This window comes from Rhipicephalus sanguineus, chromosome 6 (assembly GCF_013339695.2).
Source record: "Rhipicephalus sanguineus isolate Rsan-2018 chromosome 6, BIME_Rsan_1.4, whole genome shotgun sequence".
In the NCBI taxonomy this organism is placed as follows: domain Eukaryota; kingdom Metazoa; phylum Arthropoda; class Arachnida; order Ixodida; family Ixodidae; genus Rhipicephalus; species Rhipicephalus sanguineus.
In genome coordinates this window covers 137460847-137488587 of record NC_051181.1, presented here as the reverse complement: position 1 = coordinate 137488587, position 27741 = coordinate 137460847, and the positions used below count along the sequence as shown (strand labels likewise).

The following is a 27741-nucleotide window of genomic DNA, read 5'->3' as shown; positions in this document are numbered from 1 at the left end:
GCTGCACAGACTTATTTTGGCTACACTCGTATGCGGCAGCCACAATAACTTAGGGTCCTCTGGTGCTTACGAATGTTTCGTCCAATGTTTAGAGCGCTTTGACTTCCATTTAATCTTTACCAAATAATGAAATGTTGAAAACATCTTTTCAGCACTTCTATACGCGGCGCTTCATGTTTTGCCACCTTGCGTACATCTGACCAGTTACACATACACATGTTGTAGCAGTTTTCATTATCACCAAAGCTAATATGCATATCTGGCGAGTCAAGTGACACAGCACACACAACAGCAATATTCCAACTTTTGAGAGTGTTATTTCCGTAATGTACACGTGTAACACAGTCATTTTTATGGAAACAGATTCATATCTTGCAGCATTAACATTGTGCCGGCGTGAACATATAAAAAGAAAATGTGCTGTAGCCTTTTTACGATTCTACAAGCTCATGTTCTGACACTCAGAATTAATTACAGCAATTATTCTTAAAATGCCGCATAGTAGGTGCTTCTCTCGGCAGGCACTTTTCGCTGACGAGTCCCAACTCAGTTCATGAATCTCTTGAACCAAAGGACAATATTGACAAACATGTCTGCTTCAACGTTGACTTTGGATAATGCATGGTTGTCATCATATGTGTACATCCTGAAATGAAGAAAAAAAAATATGATGCAGAGGTGGCGAGACTGCTAATAATATATGCTATGCCTCTATTTTTCTCAAAGCAGTAGAATGTACTGAAAAAATTGGGGGACCCTTAAGCTTCGCCTTTAAGAGTTGAACGCAATAGCGAAATCCGGCCCCTAGGCGCACTTCAACCACTAAGTGCATACATATTAATGTGTATTGTTACACACACACGCACACAGGCACACACACACGCGCGCGCGCGAATGGTACAGGTGTTTGATCTAAAGCAAGATTCGCATGGCCTCCGAGATACACGCAGCGCGCTCGCCATCTCGGAGGCCATGAAGAGTCTCACAATGCCTCACAGATGGCAGCACATTATCTAGCGTTTGCTGTTTGCTTGTTGATATGTTTTCCGCTAGATGGACATAGTTGTCCATTTTTAGAGCTGTTTGAAAGTTCGTGTGTGTTTTTAGCGGCGATGGCTGCACTATCCCGGCCTTTTTCGACATAGTTTGATGGCCTCCCAAATGCGCCTACAAATCGCCGAATGGGCTCGTTTTCGTCGTGACACCTGTCGAACAAAATGCGTTAAGGAGACTCCTTCCACTACATGGCATTTATGTAGTGTTTTTTTCCGAAGCACCTGCAAGTGACATCGTGGCTTTGTGGTAGGACACCTGCTTGCTACGCGAACGGCCCGGGTTCGATCCTCAATGGGACCGAAATTTTTATTCTTTATTTTATTTGCTTCTTTCTCGATTTTTCGCTCACGGTCGATTTTTCGCTCACAACCAACGGGGCCGACACCGACGACGGAATTTCTGCGACACGAGCTCTCTAACGCTATCGCGTTAACACAAGAACATGTGACCAGAATATGTGTAACATTTAAGCAGCACAGAAAATCATTCACAAGTCACACTAGGGGTAAGATTTAAAATGGTACGACATGTAGTATAATAATCTCACTCGTTTATGCAACACTTACCATGTTAAATGATTTAGTCAGAAGTGAATGTTGCCTAGAAATCTCGCAACGAAAAAATATGCTCCCTATCGACAGCTGTTTTGAGATGAACATTGCCCAGGTTATGTGAACAAAATCCTGCATTTTCTCAGCAGGGAAAGTAACGTTGCATACTATATCACATCGCTGCAAGCACTTTAAAAGATACGTAAATACAGAGTTATTCAGCTTTTTTTTTCTTTTCTTTTTTTGCAGTAGCACAATGCAAGTTATTCAGCATAGTTACCGTTTGCATTCTGTCTCTCATGATTGTTTTAATATAGCGAATTTTAAATGCCTCAATTTTTCCATGCCTTTGAAGTTTAGGAAATGAGTTTTCGAAAAGGCAACGCACAGAAGGGCCACAAATACGCACACATAAAAAGACGCAAACACAAGCGCTGTACTGCAACTGGTGATTTATTGGTGAAAGACCCGGCTTATGTATGTGAACACGCACATGCGCTCTGACAGCAGTGGATACGACGAAGACCAGAAAAACATGAGGGAACCGCACAAATAAAGGCACAACAAAAAAAACAACACAAAAAAAAACACGTGGTTCTTATAAAAATTTGCCACACAGTATGTGGTTATATACCAAGGTATCGGCGCGCTTTTTGTGGCCCTTTTGTGCGCTGCCTTTTCGAAAATCATGGCTCACCAACTAGCCCATCAGTACATACTATTAAGTAGGAAATGAGCCTCCATGAAAATAAACACTCTTTACAGATTACTGAATGTTTGCAATTCAAAAGCAGTGACTGAGTACCTACATGGCATCAAATAAAACAACAATCAGTTGCAATGCCTGTTATTATTCAAATGAACGTACATGAAGATTTCGTACCTCCAAGCTCCTGTGAGTGCACATCAATGAAGTGTCGTGAAGCATGTACTACGGGATACAGTGGTGTTTAGATTGTATGCTGGCACACAAAAGTGAACACTTACTGTGAACTGACTCCCTGGGCAAGAAGAGTTTTGTAGAACTTCATGCCTTGCGTCATCGGCACCCGTACGTCATTTTTGCCCAGCAAGAACAAGGTTGGCACACGCACCTGTTGACAGAAGGTATTTGCAATGTACGGGCAAACTTATTCCTGGCCACAAGGCGACAACAGAAATTGCGCATGTACAAGGTCGACAGCTACATAACTTTACTACGCAATGTGATGCAAAGACTGCTGCGATGTCACATTATGCATGTGACAACCTAGCGATCAGTGATGTCGAAGAATGCAAAAGCCTCCTTGACTTAATCTTTCCCTCAAGCACTTTTAATGCATTAGAATTAGGAGATATACTCTGGTAAAAATTGTATGGTTAGTGTGAGGTTGACTGAATTTACTTGCATACTACAAGTACTGGCCAGTCTTGGCTAACTGTTGAATAGTGTTAGCTGTCAGGGTAATTGGAAGTAATTAAAAATAATGGTAATGCATTTCTCTAGCATTTACCGCTAAATTGCCACTGAATTTTAATTTCTAAATAAGCTGAAATTATGTAAACACTAGGGGTGTTCAAATTGAACGCGAATGTTAGACAGAAAGAACCTTTGAAATCTTAATCAATACCTAATGCCAAATATTCTCACATTTTTTGTGAAAACGAAATATTACAAAGGCTCCACAGAGTTTGGTTGACAAAACGAAAGAGACGTATTTCTGCTACGCGTTCCATGTAGTGCTGTTCCACAGCGAACGTAGCTGGGCTGGTCATGATAATTATCAAAACGCAAATCCCTGTTGTAACACGTGTGAGAGCTCTCCAAAAAAAATTGCAACAACGTTGCATATGTTCAAATTAAATTCTGCAGCTTTACATGCCAAAACTACAATATGATTACAAGGCACATTGAAGTGGGGATTAATTTTGATCACATAGTGTTCATTAATGTGCACCTAAATCTAAGTAAACCATGCTTTTGCATTTCGCTTGCAACAAAATCCACCGGAGCCACCGAGGCCAAAAACCGAACTCGCGCCTTTGTGCTCAGAAGTGCAACAACATAGCTACTCATCCACCACGGTGAGCCACTCACGTTTTTGACAAACTTCATGGGTGACTTGTTCCACATCTGTTCTAGATCCTTGGGCTCTGGCACGCAGCTTGTCGAGTAGTCTTGAATCACGCCACTCTCCACGCAACGCCTACAATGTCGTCAAAATGTGAGGAGATTGTCAGTGGTTGTACAGGCGTATTACAGGGAAACCTTGTCATGACGAAGACTCATAGTATTATGTCTTACGAATCTCTGCCATTTAAAAGCCAAACATTTTCCTTAGGTAAAAATGTTGCACAGCTCCATAATTACTTTTTTTTCTTTCTTTCTACCTTTTTATCATTTATATTGTATTGAAAATACTTCTGGCATGAAATATGGTGCTCTTCCAAACCTGGAGCTTGTGTTGACCTCCAATCAAACATGGCCTTTAAAAAAAATGTTTGATGGTTTTCATAGAAATAAATCGCTAAATAAGACTGACAACATGCTATATATATATATGGACCAAGATGTATAGAAAGATAAAATTACAGTAGATAGAAGTCTTGGAAATCAATCAAGAGAGTGCACGAAAAATGTTCAGCATAGGGCAATTTGCCAAGCAAGCTATGCACCAATGTTGCAACAAGTTTACACTTGTAAAAAGCTATATATACTACAAACACTCGCAATGGACGATTAGAAAATCCACTCACCAGTCGGGAATGTCAGTTCCATCCATGGCTGCAGTAGTAAAGAAACATCAGGGATTCTATTAGACATACACACACACTATAAAAAGATGACTTCGATATCAAGATGATGTACTTTGGCTCTTTTGCAGTGTAAGATTGATCATGAACTTACATGAAAGGTCCACGACAGGGTTCCGAACTGCACATGCTCTATAAAAGCTCTGTAAAAAAGAAAAAAGAAAGTGTAGTATCAGACACTGGGACTTAAAGTTCAACATATGCGACAGCTTCTCAGTAACCAAAGAAGTAAATGTGGTAATCGATTAAGATAACGGTACTGCTACATGCCTGGCTTCTCTGACGGAGAGGAAAACTGCGACACCTTGTGAGCACAGTTCAAAACAGAACTCGTAGTAAGAGTCCTCGAATTGTGCAGGCATACCAGATGCAGGCACTGTCTCTACCAGTGACTGGCCAGTGATGTGCATTGTACATTCAGTTATGCTTCAACCGCGCGCTCACATGTTCCTGGTAACATAACTGAGTCCTGCACATATGTTTCTATAATCAAAGTCTGCTTGAACACATGCACGTGTATAATGGAATACACATAGCAGCTCATTATGTACTATGTTGATAACTGCATTTCAATCTAATTTGCATAATTTTAACAAAATATTAATGTATTTAGAAGTTTGAATTAATGCAGGTCAACTGTTCATGAAACGAAGAAAAAGTTAAAGCCAACTCTGATGCATACCGGGAACTGGCCAATAGCATGGCAAGCCAAAAATCCTCCATGAGAACCACCAAATATAATCATCTTGTCCGGGTTGATCTCGTCTCGCTGAGCTGCTACTTCGGCTGCACACTGTATGAAAGTAATGTGTGTGATGCAAAAAGAAGAAATGTTAGGTTTTATGACAAGAAAATTTATCATTCAATGATGTACACAAACAGTTTCTCAGCTTTTAAGAAATCACTTCTGCTGCATGCATTCGTGAAGACTTATTTCACATCACTAGTCGCATGATGAAAGGAACCGAATGCTAGGCTCTAAAGTTACCTGAACATCAAATACGTCTTGCTGACCAATCTTCCCCACCAGTGATTTGAGGTTGTCCTCTCCAAAACCCCTGGAACCTCTGTAATTCACTGCAAAGGTAAAGGAAATTTATTGATGCCATAACCATAATCTAATGTAGAGGGCCAGCCCTGCAAATGCAACCGGTCATCCACCATTTGCCGCTGTTTTCACTCTGGGCATGCAAACGCTGCTAAATAAAATTCATAAAATAGTCATGCTTGGAACTATGATATATATATTATATACATGTATATGAAATTTACAATAGTTGCGGGAATATTGCTATTTTCAAATCAACGCCAATTCACGAATGCAAGATCGCGAGGCAATATACGAGCCAAGAGGTATGTCGTACTTGGGGGCTTTAATTAATGTAATAGGGAATTTTAGAAATAGTGCGCCCAAGTACTTTTGCACATACGTCCTTTGCCCGCTGTATCTTGCATTTTGTGCTGTTTGAAGTTGCAACATGAGCAACCAAAAATCCCATGCTTTAACATTGTTAGGCAATTCAGCCCGTTCGAGTAATGCCTGTTCGAGACAGCAAAAGCTTCTTGAATGTAGCAATAGTACCATAATAATTACATGAAGTCATTTATACAAGTGCAAGCTGTGATACTTATAAATGCACATTTCACCACAAAATGCATTCCATTTATCACATTGGCTTTTGGTTTCTTACCAAGGAGCACAGCAAATCCACACTTGACAAAGAGGATGGGGTACAGCTGGAAGCCAGCATGGAATGAGCTGTGCGGTCCACCTGAAATACATAACAAAGGGTTGCAAGAAATGTGAGGATATGTGAGGGGTACAGAACAAAATTCAGGAGCCCTTGCCCTATTGGGAAAATAGGGGCAAACAAAGCTCGGTGTGTGCGTCTCACATACGTATTACTTTTCTTTCTTTCTTTCTTTCATTCTGTCACATTGTGCAATGCTTTCTCCCAACTGTTTCTCATCCACATGTTTAGCAGTCCAACACGTCAGTTACTACAGGCAACAACGACAGTCGTGCAGGAATGAAATGTGGCAATGTGAAATGACAAGTCGCTTTGATAACAGATCAGATTTCCGTATCAGAAGCAGCTGATCGCCGACAAGTCCATGATCGAGACAACATCAATTATTGGAAAGTGGCATATACAAACACGCATGTGACCAGCATACCTTTTAGGGCTTATTTGTATACATCCGCGAACTATGTGGTGGCGGCGGCATAATGCATGAATTATGCCACCGCCACCGAAACCTAACTCATAGAAGCTTTGCTTAAGGGGCCCTGCAACACTTTTTCAGCATGGTCAGAAAAACGCTGCCCATCGTTAGTCGAGGCTCCTGAGAACATGCGAGCCAGACATTATAGCACAGCACGCGGCCTGGAGTCTACAATGAATTCTCAAAGTCAGCTAGAAATCGTTCCCTCTCCTTTCTACAAACGATGCCATGTACCCAAATGACCGCTCATATATCCAAATTTCTCGGCCATTGGCTGATTGAGCATTGTGAGCTGCAGAGTTACTGCAGTGGCCACGGGAGGCTGCCACGTGCGCGTGCTCGCGATCACACTAAAAGTAAGCCATGCATTCGGAAAAAAAATAAAAAGAGAGAAAAAGTGCTCAATGCTCAAAACATACCGGTACATCAGTGGCAGCGAAAGGATTAAAATTAGAGCTGTGCGAATAGCAAAATTTTATGTGCGAAGCGAATTCGAATATTGAAGTGTAAGTGCGAATCGAATAGAATATTTTTCGAATATTTCTAGAATATTTTTTTAATACTTCGAAGCGAAATTGCAGAAAAAAAAGTTAAGAGGTTTCCTAAGCATATTCTTATGAGATAGCAACATGAAAGTGTTTCTTTTCGCTAGGTTGATGAAGGACTGGCGGGGTGGTGTTTCATAGTTGTCTTATCAAGAATGAGGCAATGTAGAGGCCGTATTCTATTTATGTACATGATTTGGTGCAACCAAAGTGTTGCCAACAACACTTTACACGTGATAGGCAAAGATGCCATTTCCTCAGCCTCTCCTCCTCTTTCAACTTCTGTGGAAGCCCAACTGATGTGACAGACAAGGGTGTGCTCCTTTCAAGTTCGGAGTTCCAAATCTGCCTCGTAGACATCGATATATAAGAACATCTGAAATTTTGGATGCTAAAAAACTACGGCGTCCGATTTTTCGGACTTCCTGCCCAAATTTCAGGCCTAAAACAGCATTAATTGAGCCCCCAACTCTACCACATCTTTCATCTCCATGTTGGAACCAGCGTTTTCTTGAGTTAATACATTTGCGACCGTAGCGGAGCTTGAGAGGCAGCTTTGCCGCAATACGGGGGTGTGATGAGGTGAAGCATATTGAAAAATCTAGGGACCACTTCCAATCGGACGTTGGCTGTCTCTTGGCAAAATTCGTCCGCAACGAAGCTTGAAAGGCAGCTTTGCCACAATACGAGAGTGTAATGAGGTGAAGCATATTGAAAATCTGAAGGGGTCACTTTCAATCGGACGTTGACTGTATTTGTGTTTGGGAAGTTCGAATAGTAAAATTCCAGTGCGAATCGAATCGAATAGCAAACACTATTCGAAAAATATTTGAAATTTCGAATATTCGCACACTCCTAGTTAAAATGTATCAGATGACGGGACTCAAGACCACAACTGCATTGTTGTATTCTAACGTGCTGTTTCTGCACTGTTTATTCAGTATGTCAAACTACAACCAACTAGCCCAAATGAGCACTCTTGGTCTGGTTCCCACTCTATAAACCCGTAAATTAAGCAATCCAACATCTTATAAAAAGAAAACATACCATGGGGCCACACTATGAGGGGAAGGTCGGTCTCATTCTTTGGCGTCACTAGGGTGGCTTCGAAGATCATATCTGCATTTGAAGCAAAAGACAACAACTGGTAGCGATCTGCCATCAACTTCTTGCAGCGATAACTTTGTTCTAGTTACAAAGCACGAAAGACAACACATGTTAACTTCAGAAAATATACGGTTCTACAGCTGGCTAATAAATCATAAATGAGTAAGCTACCATTATAGCTTAGAAAGATAAGCATGGAGTGCAGCTCACTTGACTCATCTGGCGGCGAGAACTGCAGGATGTACCAGCTAATGCCGGACACCTTGTTGTCGTCGGGCTCAATGGCTGTCCACGATCTCACGTCATTGGTTTCCGTGAACGTGCCTACAACCTGGGCAGATAAACAAAACAGAGGATAACACTAAGCCTAGAAACCAAATGATAAGAGAGTACCACTCACATCAAGGCATTTCACCAAGCTTTGAATGAAGTTGCTGTCATTTACAATCATTGCGTTTTGCAAGTGCTGTTTCGTTAGTCAGAGAAGTTACAAAACACCAGGCAGCATCACCGATTGCCGTTAATTCCAACCAAGATGCCTCGGAATGACTGAGCTATCTTCACAGTGCTGCTCGTTAACCAGTATTACAGCCTTTTGTTTTCATTCTCAGTGTTCCTCCATAGAACGAAAATGTCGCTACATTTTTACTGTTTAAAATTATGTCACGACATTCTGAACAGGCAAGCAATCATCATGAGCCAAAGCAAAACTGGTTTCTAGCGACAAATTTGAAGTGAATAGAAGGCAGAAGTCGAGGACTGGTGCTCACAATGTGATCAACCGAGGTTAAAAGGAATACCTGTTGTTTCTGGCACAACCACAGAATTATCTATAGCACCTCCTTCATTACCTCAGTTGCCTTGAGGTGAATGCGCCAAGTTTTGCTTGGTCGGTATTTGATCATTTTGTTACCACAGTCAAACACAAGTGTAACTAAACTGACAGTGGAAGAGAGTAGGGTTGCTACACATACCAGCAGGATACCCCTTAAAAAAATTTTTGGTTATGCTACTACTGTACAAAGCATGGCCAGATGGCACTGTGAAACAATACATTTTTTTTAATGTGTAAAATAAAGAGTTTCTGTACTAACTGGTGTGCTGGAGCGATACAACTCACCACATGAGGCGTTGAATTGAGAGCAGAGATGCAGGCGACAATGAAGTTCTCCTTGACGGTCAGAACTTGCCAGCAGCCTACGGTTTCGTCTGCACACAATAGAATGTAGCTTAAAAATAGTAGGCATAATAAAGATATATATTACGAGTTACAGAGAAGGGGATCCATGTTACCTACCTTTGCTGAGCTTCGTGATACTGCCAAAATTGAGGTTGACACCGATAACCTCCTGTATTGAAAATAAAGCAAAATGTCAAGAGAGACACGCAACTGCAAATGCAAGATCTCAACTGTACCTGTATCAACCTTCCAGTGCCATCAAAGCAACATCATTTCTAATGCCATAGATGCTATGGGCGCTTTCTTCCTCATTTCAAGCAGCACGTATGGCTGGGACCCACAAATCTCACAAAACGTATAATAGAAAAAAAATTTACAAGGTGGCTCCTTTAGAATGTGTCCAATATAGTCTAGAATATAAGCACTTTACGTTCAAAAACGTGACAGCTTCCCCAACATCTACATTTGCCTATTATGATGCTTACACACGGCATAAGCCCAAACTTGCGAAGCTCGCCAGTAGAAAGACAACTGAATCTGATTGCATGGTTCAACATGTGCTCACTATTTATACATGTTTCCTCATATACATTCTAGGGTAGTCGCTTGTGCTCATGTAGTGGTTTGAGAATACATGACACTGATCACAGTGCATGCATTATGATCACGCTTCCTTTAATATTGTATCGGTGAAAATGCTCAAAAATTTTTGAATACTGCAGACAGACACGTGTTGCGCTAAGCAATAACTTGATAACTGCAGCAATTAGATGAAAACGTACTCCAGTAAAAAAAGTGAAACAATGCATGGAACACACACACATTTGAGGCACTTACCCATTTGCTGTGCCAGCAAGTGGAAAGCACGACAGTATTTCCGTCGCCAGTGAAGCAATTCTGTGGGAGTGCATTTAGGTAGAGCCCAGGGAACTCATTGCCTGGAATGAAGTTTAGTCATCAAGAAAGAATTTTTAATCTTAAGTCCAATTCGTAACAATAAAAACTAGAATGAAGTAATTTTAGTTATTCAAACAAAAACACTGAAAACATATAGGCTCATGAACTAGGCTTTCCATGAACCTGGTTCGAGTGAGGCTCTTCAATCATTTCAAACCTCTCACTTTCTTGGTTAAAGCAAAAACAAAATGACTTCTGCAGTCAAATACAGTAGAAGAGGCAAAACACATTCATTGAGTGCTTCATAACTTAAGTATGTTTCACTCGGCATTTGTCCTGATGTCTTTTATGCTTAATCACAGGACGCGGAAAGCTGTGCAATCAAGGTTTTGAAAGAGGCTACACCATGCAAATTGCAAATTAAGCAAGCGTCACAAAAAGACTGAAATGAGATCTTTGTTACAGTGCTGATGGTCACTCACCTACTGGTGTATTGATCCTGTCAATTATAATTAAAGTCTGCTTGGTCTCCCAACAGCACTGTAAACAATCAGGCACGACATTAGCCACCATGCTGAATTCACTTCCCTAGTCTAGCCAGTCACACATTTCGCCCATAAGAATTTTCAAAAATGATCCACCACAGAATTTATCAAGCTTTTCCTTCTGGTTGGTTTAAGGGTTTCACGTCCCAAAGTGACTCGTACTATGAGAGACACCTTAGTGAAGGGCTCCAGATAATTTCGACCACCTCGAATTTTCGCATAGTGCTTGGGCCTCTAGCATTCTGCCTTCACAAAAGGCGACGGTTGCAGATGGAATCAAACCCCTGTCTTTTATCTATTTATATATTTGTTTATTTGAGCACCCTCAAGGCCCAAAGGGTGTTACAGAGGGGGCGAGTTACATTAAAGAAAAAAAGTGAACTAGTCGAACATACAAAACAGAGCAAAAAAAAAAAAAAAAACTAGACAGTGAAATACATTATAATTTGAGTCAACAGTCGAGTACCATAACCACTGCACTATTGCAGTGGCTAAGCTTTTCCTTCGAGTCTGAAATTGTGCTAATGGTATTTTTCACGCCTTTAGGGAAATCATACATCAACAATGCCTTGTACTTCACCCGGAAAGGGAGCTTCAGGAAAGCTGAATAAAATTTCCATGCCCTTTCCACAATACACCGTAATCATAATGCGGAAGTGGAACAGCAAAATACCTTGACCAGCTGGCAGGCTTGAAAGTGAGGACCTCCAAACTCCGACTGCAGGTACACAAGCGTGTTTCCATCCGGACTAAACCGTGGCGAGCAGATGCTCTTGTTTGTGTCACCAATGGTGGCTGAAGATTGACAGGAAACGAAAAAAAAAAAAGTCAGCCCCCACTGCCCATCACCGGGACAAATTTTCCATCAGAAAATGCAGTGCGAGAGAAAACCGCATGACCGATAACAATTTAAAAGCACTAAAGGTGTTCACTTACATCTGGTGACAACCATTTGGACAATGAACTTGAACTCCACATCTTTATGCCAGCTGGAGTAACCATTATAATGTAAAACTTCAATATATGATCTCAACGTACACAATCAATAAAGAGCCCACTGTATGGAAAAGGTCCTACCTACTCCATAGATTACGATGTACTCTCACACAAACTCTACACAATACAGAAGTTCAGGTGACAACAGGGGCTCCAAGTGATGAGAAACTGTTGAACAGAGAATGTTGCCAGAGCCAATGTTTCAATATGAGCATGCATCTTTGCCAGGGCAGCAACTGCCCTGATGAACACAAGTCCTTTCTGTTGAAACATCAGCTGCAGCAACATTCTCTGTTGAACGATTTCTGATCTCACATGAACTGTATTTTTTGTGCGTGCAACACTTGAACAAAAAGAAATCAAGGTAGCTTCGTACTAATGGTGCCTGAAGGAAGTGCTTAGCTGGGTGGCCTGCCTTGCTTCTCTTTATTTTTCTCTTTCTCTCTGTTTTTTTGTCTCTGTTTATTTCTACTTCTTTCTTTCTCAATCTATTTCTTTCTCTTTCTTCCCTTTCTTTATCTCTCTATTTCCTTCTCTCTCGTTCTTTGATTCTCTATCTTTCTGTCTTGCTCACTTTTTTTTGTATCTCTTTTTGTCTCTGTTTCTTTCCATCTCTATCTCTGTCTATATTTCTTCTCTTTCTTCCCCTTCTTTCCATTTCTCTCTATCTCTTACTTTCTCTCTCTCTCTGCACTCGCCTTCTTGCCCATCAGAATTATTGCATCCCACGCCGTATAAATCGGCGCACGTGTTCTGGGAGCGAACCAGAACATGAAGAGGAGGACGAAGAGGAAGAACAGGACGAAGCGAGCCCGTGCTGGTTCATTATTATGGTTTTCTGTCTGCTCTGCACGGCGTAACGAAAAGCTTAACAGCTTTGCTGTAAAAACAGAGAACTTGAAATTTTAGCTTTGAAAATAGCTTTTACTTTAATATGGCTTATGCATTCTAGCAAGACGGCAATTTGTATCATGTTCTACACCTTGAAACAGCAGGCAGATCAGCAATCGAAGATAATGTGTGGTGCTTACCATAACTGTTTGTCTCGAACTCGTAGTAATACAAGCGAGACCTGCATAAAAGAAAGACATAGAAATATACTTAACAGAATCAGACAGTCAAGAATCCTTGATTGTCCAATGAACACTTATCAGAAGCTTAATCTTTCCACAGAGCTTGCAAGCAGTGACTGAAACATTGAAGCATTTCACCAAAGAAGTTGAGAACACTGTTCTCAAAATTCATGCTAAGCAGAGGATTCCTGTTTAAATGATGCAATTTATGTCCTGCTTGGATTAAACTTTGCAAATGGGAGGCATGCCCTAAAAGCAATGATTACAAGTCAGTGTAGCATTGCTTAATAAACTAACATTACGCTGTGATTCGTTGCACAAGTAAGATCTGCCCCTTCATGTAGGTCACCTGACAGAGGAACCGTGCAATACACGTACCACGAGCACTATCTAACACTAGCTTCCACTGAAAAGTTATGCATATTCAATACACATATTGCAACTTATGAAGAAGTTAATTAAACATGATAAAGCTGAATACAACCCTTTCTCTACAAATGACTAGTAAAGTCATCATTTGGCACTTTGCAACAGTAATATTACACTCAAACCTCATTATAACAAAGTCACATCTGCCACGAAAATAACTTTGTTATATCCGAAAATTCGTTATAAACGTTTATTTGCAACCCTGTATCTATGACAACACTATTCCACACTTCGTTATAACCGATAATTCGTTATATTCGTGTTCGGTATATCGAGGTTTGAGTAGTACAGTTGTGGAGAAGCTTAAAGGACCCCTGACACCAAAATTAAAACCTCGAGATCTTTGTGTTGTTTGACTTTCCTGTATACGGGGGCACATCTGACCGATTATTAGTGACGAACGTTGCCTTTAAGATATCTTAATTTGGTTTTAAAGTAAGCGTGAGTGCTCGCTTGAGTTGGCTGCACCTTGCGACATCCTGGTATGACGTAGATAGAGGCCCCGTGTGACGTTCCACGAGTAAAGCAAGTATTGTGGACGTCACAGAAGGTTTGCGGGGCGCACATGCACAATACGACGACTGGCACGCGAGGCCTATTGTTCCTCACCCCTCTGGCTCTGTTGTCGAGGTAGTTTTCGTGAGGGGACACGCGCTTAACAGGTTTAACCCATACCGAGGCACCCACATACTTTCAATCTCTACCGCGCGCGGGGCCCCGATTTGAAAACCGCGCTGTCAACGTCACCACAGCTTGAGTGCACGTGGTCTTTGACGCTCCCCCGCATGGGGCGCCAGTTTCTTGTGGTTTTTAGGCGGGCGTTTTGAAGTGATGCTAAAATGGTCACAATTAACTACGCTAGAATTAGTTGTACGATACGTTAGAGCATTTACGATTTAATTTAGAGATTACCAGACACAAAGCTACAAATTACAGCAAAAAAGTCACCAACAAAAATTTGGCTGTCAGGGGTCCTTTAAGCTCTTCATTAGCTGGTTTAGCCCATGACTGTCACATTACACAACATTGGTTGGTTGGTTGGTTGGTTGGTTGGTTTACATGGTGTCACATCCCAAAGCAACTTATGTTATGAGAGACGCTGTAGTGAAGGGCTTTGGGTAATTTTGACTACCTGGAATTCTCTAACATGCACCAACACCAAACAGTCCACAAGCCTCAAGCATTTTGCTTCCATGGAAATGAAACTGCCGTGGCTGGGATCAAAGCCACATCTTTTGGGTCAGCAGCACTTTGAGTCACCGTGGCAACTGTGCAACATTTGCCATTACGCTTTCGAACCAGGGAAAGAGTCCGTAACAGCCGTAGCACTAAAAGTAAGAGAGGCCCCCATGCCTGCGGTTGTTTGTGTATACAAGTCCCAACTTCCATGGGTGGCCTTCCCAGCCGACAAAGAGGACACCCACGTCCTCGGGAGCCCACACAGCCTGTCCCGGCGAGATGTCCTCGGGCATGTTGTCAAGCACGTTGATGGCGCTGCTGTACACATTGATGGTGCACAGCACGGGCTGGTAGTGTTCCATGTGACACTCCCCCCAGCTGTCTCTGTGCAGGAACTCTGTACCCTGCATAGAACCGGCACCATCGTCACAATTAGCATCATAACTTAATTTTTTTGTTCTTGTCTACATGCATGAACGTTTCGTATGAGTTTTCAATTTTAAATGTGTAATCTAAATTATAGAAGTTTACAGGTGACGTGATGGTGACCAGCTGCACTGCTTCCAAACTGAACACAGCACGATATTGCTGACTCAGTGTGGAGGACCAAGCAAGGCATATCTCATGCCATCCAACTGTGCCACAGTCAGTTTTTCAATGGTGCCACTGTGCATCTGATTAAAATGCTATGCACAAAAATAAAAGAAAGTGCCACAGAGGTTCATTCTAGACAAGCATCAAGGAGGGAAGCTAACACGAAGTTCTAAAAACCTCCTCCATGTTTCTCAGTTAGGTTTGCAACACTAGGAAAAAAACACGACAAACCATGCACAGCAGAAGTTTGAGTGGACTTGCGAATATTGCTACGTGTTTTGTAAACTACAGGAAGAGTTGTGCAAAATACAGCACTGTTTCGGGAGACTAGTTTTAATGTGCTCCTGACAGCTGAACCCCCTGGCATGTTCACTAGAATTAAGCCCATAGTTCATGGCTTAGAAACCCATGCAGCCAATTTCAGATTAAAGTTGAAACCCGCGCACCTTTTCAACTTCTTCTTTTTCAGTGCGGCAGAAGTAGGATGCTCGCTTGGGCTGCTTTTTCTCAGCGACGTAGAGCAGCTGGTTCTCGCTGTTAGACCAGGAGAAGCTGCTGAATGTTCCTGCACATGGCAATTACCAAGAACAAAACATAATTTCTACGGGCAATCACTTTATGTCGTTGCTCCCACACCCTTAACCAGTAACAGTAGATGCGTTAAAGGTTCACAGAGAGAGGCACGCGGTGTTGCACCATCTCTCACAACACTGTGTGGAATGCGCAGAGTGCCACTGCTGACTAGGACAGCAGCTCTTCCATCAACAATCGACACTCTCATAATAACCGTGTGTGCCATTTTTTTTAAGCGTCAATTGTTGATAGAAGAGCCGCCCTTCCTATAAGCAAGGGCACGGCTGACAGCAAAAAGTGGCTTCGTAAGAGTTCAAACATAAAATTTCTTTAAAACAAGGGTGCGGAATAATTATATGCTACAAGTAGAGCCGGAAAGCAAACGTAATATTGTAACCATGCCACAGCATGGCTGATCTCTAGTTTGTCCCACCGTAACTAGCAGTACTAGTTTTGATTTCAACTGTAAGTCAGCCCCCCTAAATTCGGATTTCAAATTTAAATAAAATGGGTCAACCTACAATTGTGTAAATACGGTACTTGTGGCAAGATAAAAGAAAAAATAAATACAAACAGTAAGAACAGAAAGAGAGGCAAATTTACTGAGGAAGATTGAACTACATATGCAAAGCCCTACATTATGTACTGGTTCTGCATCGTACTACATGCATTCCAGGGAATGAATTCGACATAATGATCAGTAAAAAATGGACAATAAGACAAGTGGCTTACCACTTTCGTGGACCTTGCCGTGAGCATTCACAGCTTCCAAGTCGACCGAGTCCAACTTCATGTTCTGGTCCCAAAACTGAGCAAGAGTGTTTACACTTAAGTAAAAGAAAACATGCCAGAAGAATAGTATTTAAACGTTTCAAGCACATTTGGCTTCCATTCTGCAGAAAAAGACACATGCTGCTGTAGGCTGGAGCTTGTAAACCTCCAGTACGCATACAGTAAAACCTCGGTGATACGATCACGGCTCGTACGAATTTCGGGGTGATAGGAATTTTTCTGTGGTCCCGGCCAAGGCCCATTAGCCTGCAATGTATTGGAGTATGGTTGTTGCGAACCGATTTGCACCCCGCGACGTTTGATACGAACGTACTCTAGCGCACAGGTACGAACAGGTGCTGCCTGCGCTGTCGCGGAAGACCCGGCAGTCACGCGCGGGCACGGGCATGCGCGTTGCGCAACCATCCACAGTGCGTCGTTGCTTCAGAGATAGTGCGCGGGAATCTTGGAGGCCTTTAGGCGCCTTCGAGTTTAGATTACAGATGAAGTTGACTTCGCGTTTTTTTTCCCGACGCGTCGACGCGTGCTCCTGTGCTCGAGGCAGCAGCGTCTTTGTACTGTATTAACACGTGCCTGCCACGTAGATGCAAGCCATGTCATCACAATCAGATGTTCTATGAAACAAGACTGAAACTTGGGCTGCGGGTCGGTCATGAAGTCTTCTTAAAGGTGGACGAAGACCCCAGGAGACGAAGCGGACAGTCTTAGCGAAGAAGCTTGGGCTCTATCGTGTGCAAAGCGCTTCTTAAGTCACTTTCGCCGCAGTATTGTCGTGTCATGCAGAAAAGAGTAGTAAGATTAGGAAGGGACTACTAGCGGCCACGGGGCACAACACATCTGGTTCACTAATAACACACGCGCGCACGCACCATACATTTAGGATTACAAGTATGATCGTTGACGTCTAAAAACTTTACTGGCAATCATTCAGGGCTGTTCATGACGTCGCTGCAGCCCTGAGAAACACTGAATCAAAACGTATGCCAACTTTCTTTTGTCGCATACTAATTTTCCATGTTTTTCAGTGGTACGAATTTTGGATGATACGAATATTTTTGGTAACCCCGCGAGATTCGTATCACCGAGGTTTTACTGTATTTGGAGGTGATTTAGGAGTGACCATTTGATTAATAACAGACAGAAATAAGAAAACTGAATTAAATCACTGAGTGCAGGTGATATGTCTACATTATTCAACTTAAAATATCATAGGTGGCTAAGATGTTTAGTACACGTACGCTAATGCTGAAACCAGTAAATGGAGAGGAGAGAAAGGCAACCTCTCCCCTAGCCCTATTGGTAGAGCATTGCATGGCTTGAGTGGATGTTGTGGTTTTGTCTTCTACAGGTCTGAAATTATCCTTGCTTCCACTTTCACTTTTAAATGTGTGTCAGCTAATTTACTCTACACTTTCTTCGGCTTCATGAGGCACTTACTAAAAAAAAGAACACATCGAGCCATTCTGTAGCACTGATTCTTCGTGGTCTGAACAATTTTTGCTATACCATAAAAAATCGCACATTTACAAGACTTCCGTTACTTTAACATAGAGAACTGTAATGACGCTAAAGGAAATGCAGCAAGGCCACGCTTTAAGCAAGTATTAGTACATTCAATTCAGAGCTCCATTACAACATAAGCACGGCATGGCAAGCGTTTAAATCCATCGCATCAGTGTCATGTACAATCATTACTCTAACCTCAAAAACAAGAAAACACGAGACACAAACCTCCATCATCTGTTTGGTTTCTCCTTTCTTAGTGACTTTCCTCAGGACTGCCTTGTAGGATCCAGATTGAGAGAATGCTGTTAAGATTCTGCAGAGAAGCAAAACAGAGGAAACCGCATAAGTGCCCAGCCCGAATATATATAGCAGTAAATGCTCTTTATGCAGCAATAAGATATTTTACTCGGTGAATGAATGGATGCTCTCATGCATGCATAGTAGGCATGTGCAGGGTTTGCCATTGGGGGGGGGGGGGGGATGTTGTACAGCAGCCGCAGCCCCCCCCCCTCTCTTGAATTGGCCCAGTCAGAAAGAAAACAAGCTTCACAATGGATGGAAACATGAAAATGAAGCGGCGACATCCTTCTCACAATGGCCTGCCTTTGGTCCCCGTCTATCTAGCGGTAAAGGTGGCAAGTAAACAGTTCTTGGAAAGCAACATCAGAGGTCCTCGGCTGCTATTATTGTCAAAAACCTGCACGTCCATAACCCTGCATGTTAATCATTGACGGGACAAGTTCAACTGAGTAATGATATGGGACTGACTTGGCACCCCCCTTAGATAATTGGGGGGGGGGGGGGTCCTCCTGTGCACACGCGTATGCATACACGGCTTCCTCGGCATTGGCTCAGTGGGTCTAATCTCAAGTCATGATGTACCAACACATTCAGCGCGACAAGGCTCCTATGAAAGAGGTGAAAACTCACTCCGACGAACATTCCTGGGGATGACCGACGGCCTGGAAGCTGAGCTTGTTCTGCTCGTCGAACAGGCCCAGGTGGTGGCGGCAGAAGAGGGCCTGTTCCCCTTGTTCCACATCGCGCACTTCCCACAGGGTGTGCACAGTCAAAGACTGACCATCCTGTCCCAAATGCACGAATGCATCCCGTGCCTCTGGCACACGGGCTATCTCCCGATAAAGGCTGACTATGTTGCTCACCTGCACGGAGAAGCAAACGTTGCAGTCAATTTGTTAAACTTCATAGTGTTGAGTTAACTATGCAAAAAGCAGCTACAGTCAGTCACAATCTAAGAAAAAATGACAGCTCCGCCCACGGCTCTCCCACAGAGAATTTGCAGAAATGCTCCATTCAATAGCGCTTACTCATTTTTGTGATGCCAAGCACTTTTCGAGTGTTTCAGATAGCTGTCGTTCCCATACAGACACACGTTTGTGTCACTGGTTTTAGGTGGGAAACTTGGAACGTCCTGGTAAATTTCTTCGGAGATTCTCACATCGCTGCTCAGCCAAACGTATTGTTTTAAGTAGTAACGACAAAACTTTAACTGTTAATATGTGCAGTATTTACATTAGCCGAGAAAAAGTACTGACAGTTCGAGTGGAAACCAGCTAGCACTACTGTCTTTCGCAGCTGAAGGGCAGGTGCACTCTGATTCTGTGGACGAACCGAACCACACGGAGCTTTCATTTTTTCTTACGTTGGAACCGACTATATAGTAGGTGACAACATGAAATGGAAAAGCTACACTGAAACAATGTACTGTCATTACATGTGCCCTGGCATGTGTGTTAAAAGTAGGGCCAGAGATAGCACACTGATTTCAATTCCAATACCATTACTTTTTGTGCTTTGTCATTGTCACCAAAATCGGGCAGCCATGAACAGTGAACGATAAGAAATAGAATTGAATCAAATGAATCCCTTAATTAATGACCCAGCTTGAAGAAAACAGTTTCCAGTGCACATTTCGCTTTATAAGTTAGTGACAAGTATCTTTGAAAGCAAAATATCCAGGGTCTACTTCAATTTACAGTTGGTCGATGTAAATTTGAAAGTGCTAAGCTGTGTTTTGCCATATGTTAGTGTTCTTAGCACCGTCATTACGCTACTTTTGATATGGTTTGATGGCTTTTCAAGTCAATGTTAAATATGACATCACAAATACTATGCAATGAAACAGCCAAATGCAGGATTCAATTTAACATCACAGATTGACTGGTAAGAGCACCTACACACAACAATCTAAGATTGCCAGGTAGTATATGCACATTGCCCAAAAGTATAAAGGAAGCACTTGCTCTTCTGTGCAGTACAGGGGCGTAGCCAAGGGGGAGGTTGGGGGGGTTCAAACCCCCCCCCCAAAATTTTTCAGTTTTGCTTGAGTATATAGGCACCCACACATACAAACGCACGCACGAACATACCTAAAGTATGGTTGAACCCCCCCCCCAAAAAAAATTTCTGGCTACGCCCCTGGTGCAGTACACTACTTTGTTAGTCACTACATTATGTTGTTTTCAAATGATTGAGTCTATCTGCATTTTTCTAAACTGAGGCAGCTCTCATGATACTGCATTTGTGGCTAGGCAGATATCTGCAATCTATGTATATAATCTGTCCGTATCAATGCAGTGCATGTGTGATGGTGCCATATGTTGCTTGATGTTTTCATATATACCAGACCACAGTGTCTCTTCACACTTCAAATAGAAGCGGAGTGCGCACAGATGGCACTATTAAACACGCACTGCATTTATACACTTTAGGATGATCAAATTTACGTTTGCCATGCACATGCACACACACACGTGTGCATTGCATATGAATTCATGTATATACACCCAAACAATAGCTCATCCCAATGCACTGCAAGAATTTGGAACTTCAGATAAGCACAGCCAGTGGCGTAAATTCAGAAAAATCACGAGGGGGACACACACCTTGCCATGGTAGCCATTTTGTTTCGATAAGTATGGTTTGTATTTATATTCGTATAAGAATTAAAATCATGCTTCTAAATAAAATTTAAAAAACGAGCATGGTGTCCCAGGTCGCGTAATTGCATCGTTCTAATCAGCCTTCTTTGAACCGGTCGAGCGGCTGTTGCGATTTTAATAGTCTCACACAGCTGAGTGTATTGAACACAGCTACACAGTAAAAAATAAACAGCAATTAAAAACAAAGTTGAATGCGCTATGCTGAACTGTCAAGCAATTCAAATGTATGATGTTTGAATGATAAATCTTAAGGGGGGACACTTGCAAGGGGTGTCCCTCACAGCCAGAACACAAGGGGAGTCTGGACCCCCCTGACCCCGCCCCCCCCCCCCTGGGATTTAGGCCAATGAGCACAGCACAGCTGTTTAAAGACACGGGTCAGAATGAAATGTGCAAATACTTAAAAAAATTAGACATAACCTATCATGTGCGTGACAAACAATGAATTTCTCTGCAATCTACTTCTCTCCTTCTACATTTTCCTAGAGTAGATATATTAAAAGCAATGACGCAATTCTGAAAAAATATCTATAGTGGTGCGCTTTCGAGGTTGGCAGCGCCTTAGCGCTACAACATGAAGAAAGCACTGCGTAGGCAATACAAGCATGGACATGTATAAATTGCTTATCGCCGGAGAAATGAAAGTAAATCCAAGTTTCTTGGAGCCTGCAAGTTTATCTATCTAGCCTTATCTCTTTACGTCCATCAAAGTAACGAAATGTTTTCACCCACGTCCATACTGTAGTGCGTGTTGCAACTTCCTTGGGCACTGCAGCGGGCTCGTCTCGAAAGATGAAGCTTTTTTTATATACCCGGCCTGGCTATTCAGATCCCCGCGATAACAGGTCGACCGAAAACACGGTAGATAACGACGAACAGCTGACGGCGGCGACAAGAGCTACGCCGTTGTACTATCGGTCGCGCGCCTATGCTGCCGGTTAGTTTCACCAGACACGGCTGCGCGTAACAAGAGCCGCATCGCGTGGATTTGGGAAGGGGAAAATAAAAGAGATGGCGACGCGTAACAGACAAAGAGAGTGAGCTTAGTTCATCCACATTGGTTGCAGCAGCAGGACGCTGGACGAAACACAATGTCGACGCGCGCGCTGTATTTGAAACAGTATTCATTTCGTGTTCTTTTAATTGGAGTTTCATCGGGCCTACTTCTACAGCCGCTCTTGGAAAGCCATGACCCGGCGAATGGAATTCGTGCAGCTGCGCATGTCGATCCAAACATCCGGCCCAAGCACTTGTTATGCTGCGTACCGCGCCACCGCGCGCTGGACATGCCGCGCGAGGCAATCATTCCGGACAGCTTTCCGGATCCCTCGGGGTCAGCTTTAATTTAGTAGTCATTTTAAAGGCACGTTCCTTATTTAATGCGCCTCCATGTATTGCATTCGCCTCGTTCGCTTGGCGAAATAAAAAAGCAACCGCGAGTGATAGGCGGCAGGTAGTACGTGTATGCACGCGCTGTACACTGGCTCAGACCATGTGCAGCTGCATCGAGCCTCTCTCGAATTGCTGTACCACATGTACAACGAGGGCCCGTACACCGGAAATATTCCTTTCCTCTTTCTGTTCGCTTAACATTATTTTGACGCGCGAAAATGCTATGAGCATGCCGGAGGCACGTGCGCGATAGCCTTTTAGGCTTAGCGGCACTACGATCGAAAGATAAGAGATAACTGATCGACGAGGGTGCCGACGTCGATCAAGTCTGCGCTACAAGCCATTGAATGAAGTTATCGAAGCCATATAATTATCACACAAATGCAATAAAATTGTTACTGTATAATCATAGCTAGATGCCATCTTAAAGGACAAATCACTTTACTTTTGGCATCCGATAAAAATGTAAAGGGGCAACGGGTGTAAAATATCACAAGGGACCCTTTATCGAGGACGTCTGAATACGAATTAATGTCTCGATCTCGCGGGTGCATTCCAAAGAGGAGGGGGGGGGGGAGGAGTAGTGTCCGAATGTCTTGAACCCCCCACCCTTAATTTTTTAATGTACAAGGTGAGGTGTTCACGCCCCATACTCAAGCTTACCAACCCCGTTGAAAAAATCCTGTATCCATCCCTGACCTCGATTATCTTTACGCAAGCCGCACTTGAGACCTATTCGTGGTTGAAAAGTCCATCCGATAATGAATGATGGCTGTGCTAGATTGGCATGGCTGTAGTTAGAGAACACTATAGCACCACATATATGCTCCAGCCTTGCTAAAATCATCTTCCACAGTCAAAGTTTTGTATATAAGCAAATACACCTTGCTTGGCCTATTGCTAGCTGTATTCAAATGCAAGAAATAACTACAGTTGTTCTTGAGCTCTGCTGCAGAGTTCAACCTGCAACATCAATTTTCTTTTTTGTTCTAGGACAAAAAGAAAAGGAAAAAGTTATACTAACCCAACAGGCACACTTAGGCTGGCCATGCAGCACAATATCTGTTTAAGTGTTCAACTATTGTTCATATGTACGATTGTATGCAGTGGATGACAGCTGCTTACAAAGTAAAGAACTGTCTTTGTGCTGATCCTGTACAGTTTCTAAGTGCATTTATCAAAGGCTCTGTATCTTATTCTGCAAAACCCCCATCTCTATGGAGAAAAAGATATGCTGCAGCCAGGCAAATGAGAATCTCTCACTTTTATAAATCTTCCTCCACCTTGCCGGTTCCTATATAGATGATTTGTCTCATTTATTTCAGTAGGAAACAGGGGCGTAGGCAGAAATTTTTTTCGGGGGGGGCACCTCCTTGATCTGTAGTGGGGACGAGCAGGCAGATGTGGTCAAGTGTCATTTTCTGCTCTGTATGCTATGGCAAAAAAAAATTTCGGGGGGGGCACGGGCCCGGTGTGCCCTAACGTGGCTACGCCCCTGGTAGGAAATGCTACACAGTGCCATGGCACACAAGAAGACATCAATAGGCCTAATTGGCAGCAAAATGAAAAAAAAGTTAAGCAATACTGACAATTGCTCGATATGTCTATGATGTGTAACCGGTGAAATTCACACTTACGTCCTTGAATCGTTGGCTATGGCAATGCTTTGTAGAGCAGCTAGTGAACTTAACCTTAGAACACGTCGGTTGTCGCTTTAGCACAGAGGCAGCACCAGGGTTTCTTTTACTGGGGGGGTGCCCACGACAGGCAAGTTCCTTGGCGGATTTGGAAAGGGGTGAGTGGGGGGGTGGCAACGGGAGGGCATATGAAAACCTGGGGGGGGGGGGGGGTCGCTGCTCCTGCTCTAGCAGTAGAAAAATGAGGAGAATGTGAAGAAAGACAAAGTTGCCATTAAGTGACAACTACAAGCAAAGTAAAAAACAAACTTACGTCAAGTGACTCGATACCCTGGAGCCTGAGGACTGTTGACATGCGCTTGCGTGGCAGCTGCCCCTGCATGGCCTTCTGGTGCTTGCGTGAGGTCGAGTGAGACCGGATGTCGCTCAGCTTGGCCGTGAAGGTGATCTTGCAGTTCTTGCAGAACGCTATGCAGGCATTCTCCGCCACAGGTGCCAGCCAGCCTGTTTCATTCAGTGAGGAAGGCAAGACGAGCATTTCAAGTGTGCAGTTCTGCTGTGCCAACTTTTAACAACACCATCTTTTCCTTGAAGCTATAAGAGATAGCTTTATGTGAGGAGTGTAGCCAGGGTTTTGTTTCAAGGGGGGTAGAAAGGAGAGGGTATGGTTCTACACCTTCATCTGTGCTTGTATGAATGTGAATGTAGTATATACCTAGATTGAGGTGAGAAAACTTGAGGGGGGGTGGGGTGAACATCCAACTCCCCACAGCCTATAACGCTTCCTCTAATGCTGCATACCCTGTACATACCTACGCCCATCTCCTAGCCTTGTTGACCAGCTTTCTTCCCAGTTTCTTGTCACAACGAAAATCACAGACATGCCCGTAATAATGGCGTGCCTATCTCAATTGTTCCTTCTTACAGGGAACCTTGTAGTAGTATGTATAACCTAACATACTCCCCTAAACATCAGTGAATCACTAGGTCTCCTCTACTAAAAAGACATATTGGCATTTTAGGAAGACACTATATGCAGGAGAGGTAGTTGTGTAAAATGGATGAGACGCAGTGTCTCCAGGTGAGCTTCGTGCTTATACAACGAATGGACCTGTATAACAAAGGCAATTATAATTATCTCACTTCATATAGGACATAGGAACACAATGTCTGTATTAAAATGATGGCTGCAGGAAATTTTGCAATCCTTGTGAATACCATACTAAAAGTGTTTGACTGCATAATCTATTCCAAATGTACCAAACAGTGGCTAGGAAAATTATGACACTGCAGCTAGATGTTTTGACAGTTGTAACCAGTAAAAAAAAAAGCACTTTGTAACTTTATCGGGGCGGAATCCTGAAGTGACATTTGACGTACCTCTTTCACTTTATATTTTGACTTTTCTCGGCTGTGTAACTATTAACATACTTTCTTCTTGTGCTGTAAGCACAAGAGAAATACACAAACAAAAATTCCTGTAGAAAAGAAAACCGACTTTAAAGTAGGCGCCTTTTCACCAGCAGAATACCCCTAATGCTTTTATTTTAGCATCTCTTTAGAGACACTGATTTTTTTCTTGGCCTTTTGCTCACCTCTAGGGCTAATGCCAATCATTTTGTCTTTGCATGTCTTTTACATTTGTATGTTTTATGTGCAAGTGGCGTTAGACATTGCTCAGTAGACCTGCAATCTCAAGTTTGTTATTTTCGTTCCCTCTACTAAGCTAGATTGGCTTGAACGCTGCAATACCAATACAGCAATACCTGCATTGTGTGTAGTTTGCAGTTTCCCTTGCCTGGTTTTCTGTACAAGGACGGTGTGACACAATTATACTCCCCATCTCACAAACTCTGTGAAGTGATGGCTAGGGCTTGTGTTGGCCAATCAGTAAGAAAAGCCTGATGTGTATCATCAGCCTCCTTGCCGTTAGCCACATAACGCATCTACAATTTTGTTACCTGGAGTCCTGGACAGATGTTGACTGCTTGTAGCTTTACGTCCCAAAGCTACAAGTCCTGACGTGCGAATGAAGGTTTCACTGCACTTTCGGCAGGTATACCCTACCGTACTCTCCTGAACTCTTGCAAATTAGTTGGCCTGCTATACTAAAGAAACATTTTGACACCTTTGCTTCCAAATAGGCAGAAACCATAGGCAGGAGTGCAAACTAGGTGTAACAAAGAAAAGCACTTTTCCAGGATTAACTGGGGTATGAAGCAATATGTAACAAGACCTCTGTACAGTGTGCAAGATATGTTAACCACTTGTTTGAAGAGTACAGATTGTGCCGATGTACCAACAATGCTTCTCAGTCATTTCTCGTTTGCCTACCATTCACACGATAACACCAGCGTTGCTTTTAACACTGAGGAAACACGAGAAGACGGACTCTAATGCACTAGTTGCAATGTTTATTTCCATCATGTAACCATACCAACTCGCCCAAAATACACACCAGTGTTAATGTTTATTTCCATCATGTAACCATACCAACTCGCCCAAAATACACACCAGTGTTAGCCTTGTTTGCTAGTGTCTGCATTAAAAGTTACCTACGCCCTTTATTTCGATCATGTATCGGTGCCAACTCGTTTTGATTACATTAAGTAAACACATACGCAGTGCAAGTACTGCTGAGGTCACTAGCCCATCCAGTGACGATTTTTTTCTCAGTCACCGTTTTCTCAGTCTCAGCAACGCTACATCACGGCTCATTGAACTGTGAGCGAATAGCTGTTGTAACGACGCTAGCGGTGCGTTTACTCTGTCGTTGTGCTGCCACGGTTTCGATGGTGCATGCACCTGGGAACTGCAGTTCGGTTGCAAAAACGGCGATGCGCACACATGGAGCTGCCGGTGAACATGCATACCGTGCAATGGCGTGTACTTGGAACGGTAGACGGCAAGCTAAATAGAATTCTTTCATAGGGCGCCGACGAACGCCGACTTCGTTGTTATGCCGTACCGTGACATGCAACACAGCGGTCGCGCAAGTCGGTCAAGCACCACGAGCACACACCGTTACATGCCGTTCACGATCAAACTGTCCTTGTTGCCGTGGTTTATTCATTGCAGCGGCAGTCGGCGTCGTAGCAGGAAGGCTTAACCGCTTAACTACATCACCCAACTACTACGAGTACCCTGCAATGCCGTACGCATGTATTCCGCATATAAAATAGCCTTGGTCATTGATACATGCATGTCAAAGCTTCAGCTACAGTTTCAGCGAAATTCGGCGAACAGTGCAAGCCACTGGTGCCACGCGGGAAAGGGCACCACTGCGAATCCGCTATACATGACGGGGAAATGGACGGCGCCTGCAAACCGCATTTTTTCGATGTCGCACGTAGCTAAATGTAGCGGATTCCCGTGCAGAGGCACGGCGAGTGGAGGCTCCTTTGAAAGCGCACGTAAACCGATGGAAACACGCAAATAAGATGGACAGCTCACCCCGGAATGCCGGACATTCTTCCCACTCCTTGCGGTAGCGTTGCTTGTACTTTGGGCCTTGTTTCATTACCCATTTGTCGGCGTCGGCCTTGTCATTCATGCTTAACGCGCGGCCAGCGTAGATACCCAAGTGTCAGTCAAACGAGGTAAGGTCCAGCATGCACTGTTTCGCTGAACTTTCAGTATTTTTCAGCAGCGTTTTGGATTGTTTCACCCGTCGAAGCTGTCGTTCAAAGCTTGTGGCGTTTCTCTTT

The 27741-nt window shown here is 43.1% G+C and overlaps 1 protein-coding gene across 3 annotated transcripts; it reads right to left on the bottom strand.

The window, feature by feature from the left end:
• Nucleotides 1-176: 176 nt before the first annotated feature.
• LOC119396508 (acylamino-acid-releasing enzyme) lies at nucleotides 177-27741 on the bottom strand. Of its 3 annotated transcripts, none has more exons than XM_037663758.2 (23): nucleotides 27488-27741; nucleotides 24348-24538; nucleotides 18973-19205; nucleotides 18268-18355; nucleotides 16477-16552; nucleotides 15618-15736; nucleotides 14752-14981; nucleotides 12928-12968; nucleotides 11574-11695; nucleotides 10838-10895; nucleotides 10296-10396; nucleotides 9576-9627; nucleotides 9399-9487; nucleotides 8489-8609; nucleotides 8219-8290; nucleotides 6092-6172; nucleotides 5389-5477; nucleotides 5083-5193; nucleotides 4495-4543; nucleotides 4344-4371; nucleotides 3685-3793; nucleotides 2595-2701; nucleotides 177-646 (listed from the first exon to the last, which is right to left on the bottom strand). In XM_037663758.2, the coding sequence occupies exons 1-23, from the start codon at nucleotides 27585-27587 to the stop codon at nucleotides 547-549; spliced, it is 2367 nt and encodes a 788-aa protein (XP_037519686.1). In that variant the 5' UTR covers nucleotides 27588-27741; the 3' UTR covers nucleotides 177-546. The 3 variants fall into 3 exon arrangements, with proteins under 3 accessions (XP_037519686.1, XP_037519687.1, XP_037519688.1); XM_037663759.2 differs by lacking the exon at nucleotides 27488-27741 and adding an exon at nucleotides 26908-27204; XM_037663760.2 differs by lacking the exons at nucleotides 24348-24538; nucleotides 27488-27741 and adding an exon at nucleotides 21738-21808.

What these genes read in the sequence shown, in the direction of transcription:
- LOC119396508 (XM_037663758.2), bottom strand. Translation starts at nt 27,587, where the DNA reads ATGAATGACAAGGCCGACGCCGACAAATGGGTAATGAAACAAGGCCCA. An exon ending in CCTCATAGTGTGGCCCCATG is followed by an intron (nt 6,173 to 8,218) that starts GTATGTTTTCTT and finishes TATGTATTTCAG; the next exon opens with GTGGACCGCACAGCTCATTC. An exon ending in GCCCAGGGAGTCAGTTCACA is followed by an intron (nt 647 to 2,594) that starts GTAAGTGTTCAC and finishes TCTTCATTTCAG; the next exon opens with GATGTACACATATGATGACA.